The sequence below is a fragment of the Austrofundulus limnaeus genome, unplaced genomic scaffold (genome assembly GCF_001266775.1).
Source record: "Austrofundulus limnaeus strain Quisiro unplaced genomic scaffold, Austrofundulus_limnaeus-1.0 Scaffold3, whole genome shotgun sequence".
Taxonomy (NCBI): Eukaryota; Metazoa; Chordata; class Actinopteri; order Cyprinodontiformes; family Rivulidae; genus Austrofundulus; species Austrofundulus limnaeus.
The window spans coordinates 8057975-8061484 of record NW_013952405.1 but is presented as its reverse complement, the minus strand read 5'-3'; the positions used below and the strand labels follow the sequence as shown (position 1 = coordinate 8061484).

At 44.1% G+C, this 3510-nt stretch overlaps 1 protein-coding gene across 1 annotated transcript in view; it reads right to left on the bottom strand.

The window, feature by feature from the left end:
* Positions 1-985: 985 nt before the first annotated feature.
* sirt6 (sirtuin 6) overlaps positions 986-3510 on the bottom strand; it is a 20502-nt gene continuing 17977 nt past the window's right edge. The window contains exon 8 of the mRNA XM_014020975.1: positions 986-2017. Within this exon, the coding sequence (XP_013876429.1) occupies positions 1706-2017 (312 nt within the window). The 3' untranslated portion in view covers positions 986-1705. The remainder of the gene's footprint in view (positions 2018-3510) is intronic.

Below are 3510 nucleotides of genomic sequence, written 5' to 3'. Positions count from 1 at the left end.
CCGCCTCCTCCCGTGGCTCCACGTCTGCTCCCGTGGCTCCACGTCTGCTCCCGTCTGCTCCCGTGGCTCCACGTCTGCTCCCGCCTCCTCCTGTGGGCTCAGCGTCTGCTCCTGTCTCCTCCCGTGGCTCCACGTCTGCTCCCGCCTCCTCCCGTGGCTCAGCGTCTGCTACCGCCTTCTCCCGTGGCTCCACGTCTGCTCCCGTCTCCTCCCGTGGCTCCACGTCTGCTCCCGCCTCCTCCTGTGGGCTCAGCGTCTGCTCCTGTCTCCTCCCGTGGCTCCACGTCTGCTCCCGCCTCCTCCTGTGGGCTCAGCGTCTGCTCCTGTCTCCTCCCGTGGCTCCACGTCTGCTCCCGCCTCCTCCCGTGGCTCAGCGTCTGCTACCGCCTTCTCCCGTGGCTCAATGTCTGCTCCCGCCTTCTCCCGTGGCTCAATGTCCGCTGCTGTCCCTGCCAGGCCTCATATTGTTGCGGAGTCGCACATTGGATGGTTTCCTGGCTGTCCCCCTGGACTTGTGTGTTTGTTTTTGTCCTGAGTTCCCCTGTCTTATGTTCATGTTCCCTGAGTCCTGTACCTCTTCCTTTTTCGACGTCGGGAGCTGTCGTTTTGGGGGAGCGGTGGAGTTACTGTCATGATCTGTGTTTTTGTCGTCATTTTCTRAGTGTTTTTCTGTTCCCGTGTTTTCCTTTCCCTGCTGTTTTGCCTCCAGCCCTGCCCATGCTCACCTCATTACTCGTGCGTTTCCCATTAACTCTTAATTTGTTTGCTTTACATTTTGAGTCTTGTCATCAGTGTATGTTGGATCATTGTGTTTCCAGCCCGTGAGTTTTTGCCTCTGCCTTGAGAGTTGTTCTTTTGTTTATTATTAAAGTTTTTGTTACCTTTTTGAGCCTGCCTGCGCCCTGGGCCATTTGCCTGCAAAGTCTGTCACAAAAGCTTTTCTAGTTTCTGAAACAGCAACCAGATGACAAAGAAAATGTTATAYTCATAAAACCTTAGTGTTTATTACCAAAACATGTGCTAACATTTACAACATATAAAGTAAAAACAACTTTTTGTCATGAAGAAATTTTTTTTTCCCACTCACGCTACAAAATTCTGTTCCTAGAAACACACAGCAGGACTATGATTCCCTTACGGTTAAAAAGCTAACATGACCTAAAATCCTTCAGACTCGCTGTACGCACTGTGGCTACAAGTCTGTCTGACATGCAGAAACTGGCTTGATATTCCTTTTTATAATGTATCAAACCAAGGAGACTTAAAAGGCGAGATCTGCAGGGACCAGATCTGGAGCACAAGCTATAAATATTAATAAGGTGCAGCAATCTTTCACACCTTATTAACGACTTTAATGATAACCATGTGCTCCAGATCTCATCTGGCTTGCCTGTCATGGTAAACACCCCGGAAAACAAACCTTCATTTACATCATTATTTGTGGATTTACAAGTGTTCTTAATAGGAAACACAAGATTTCCAAACAAGCAGCCAATTTGTGAGTCTTCGTCTGAGTCCGTCTCACATCACCGCTCGTYACAGCTGCGAAGGGAGCGCCAATCAAACTAAATCAGAGGAGTCTCTGCTCCAGGCGRCACGAGAACCACCTCTGTCCTCGATCATCAAACTCATCACCTTCAGGTGTGCGCTTTCTTTCTGGACGGGTTGATGTTGTTAACTTGGCATGAGAACAAAGTACCTGAGGTTATTTATCTGCACTCGTCTCCTGTGACGAGTCAGCTCKCTCCCTCTTTATAGAAACCGTCTCCTCCTTGATGGTCTCAGCCTCTGTTGCTTCTCGTTTCCTCTCCTCCTTAATGTCTTCCCTTTTCACCTTTTGCTTTGCAGGAATGTTGCTGCGGGGCGGTTTGATGTCCGTGGTAGACTCGGACAGGTCTGTGGAGCTCTCACAGACYGTTGGCCCCTCCCATTTTGGGATTTCTACACCCAGGAGCTCCATCAACGGTTTCATGACCTCGTCCACGTAGCCATTGATGCGCAGGTGGGCATGTTTGTCCTGTAACGGCAGAAAATAAAATAAAGTTTGACTATTAGATAGAAGCTTTCTGTTTTCTTTAATAAGTCAATCAATTGGATATMTTTTACAACTAATTTCTTTAATTTTTTCTTTAAAAAACTCGCATCTACGCATCTCATCCTTTCTCTAATTTTTTATTCATGTCAGAGTTCCTCGTTTGAGTCTGATTGCGATGAACAGACCTGAAAATTATAATTACTCCTCAAATAATGGCYTCCACTGCAATCACTCACCTAATGAAATGTCTTCTACGAGTAATTACAAAGTCTGCAAAGTGTTAAAAGACTCGGAGTAAACTGGAATTCAAATGGCAGCATTAATGAGAGATTCAAGGTTYGGTTCCTCTTGTGAAACAAAAAGTTAATTGTTTTTCTTTCTGTCAAGCAGAAAACAAAGTGTTGGCTGCAGACAAGGCTTCARCTAGCAAATAAATAAAAACATCTTGAAAAACTTGACATTTTAGAAGACTGTTGATAGAATGTTGTTTAGAGACGTGGGTCCCAAATTTTTTCATTCATGGCCTCCGAAAACCAGCRTTAGCTTCTGTCCGGGGACTCCATCCCAAACCCACAAACAATCCTACAAAATACAGAAGCAACTTTTAGATTGTGTTTTATTTTTGTGTTGGTCATTTTTCAGAAACTGCATTAGACATGGACCAGGTTGTGCAATAATTTTGAACTTCATTCTATGCAAACTATAAGAAACATTGTTAATACGGTCTAATGGCTTTGATACATAAAAATCCAAATAAGTAGTGTTTATGGTTAAAAAAATGGAAACTCAATGATAATTTATGGGGAAAAAAATGGTATTTAAAGTATTAAAAGTGTGCCTGTTAAAAAGTCTTTATTTGGAGGGGGTGGTACTTGAAGGCAGGTGGATCCAGTTTTGGTCCTTGAAGGCCACAATCCTACAGGGGTGTCAAACTYGGTTACACAAGGGCCATTTTCTGTCACTGTTTAATGAAGAAATGTTATGTAAGAAATAATTCTTATAGAAATACATGTGACTTTTTCCAAATTATGCTTTATGTAGCATTTAAAACATTTAACATATATCTATATAAATAGTTACATAACATAACATAACAAGGGGCGATATGTGCATTCCAAGCCTATATTTCAATTTTATACTAAAATAAAGTAACTATGTCCCATTTTCAGCTTATGAAAGAGCTATATATTTGTAAAAATCCCCAAAACAATTTACTTCTCATCTTGACAGTTTCTAAATGCCTTGAAATAGGTCTCTGTCTCTTTAAGAAAATCCAACTACTTCTGTCACGCCCATTTCAGCACGTAGCCTGCCGGAGCCACGGAGCGGGGGGGAGGAGGCGGGGGGGCTCAACCACGAGGAAGCTTGGCTTAAAGACACATCCCAGAGGAGGAGCTTGTCCCAAAAGGACACAACCCAGAAGCGTTTCTGGTCCCCACCTGTCGTTTTGCTCCTCAGCATGGCTTCCTAAAAAC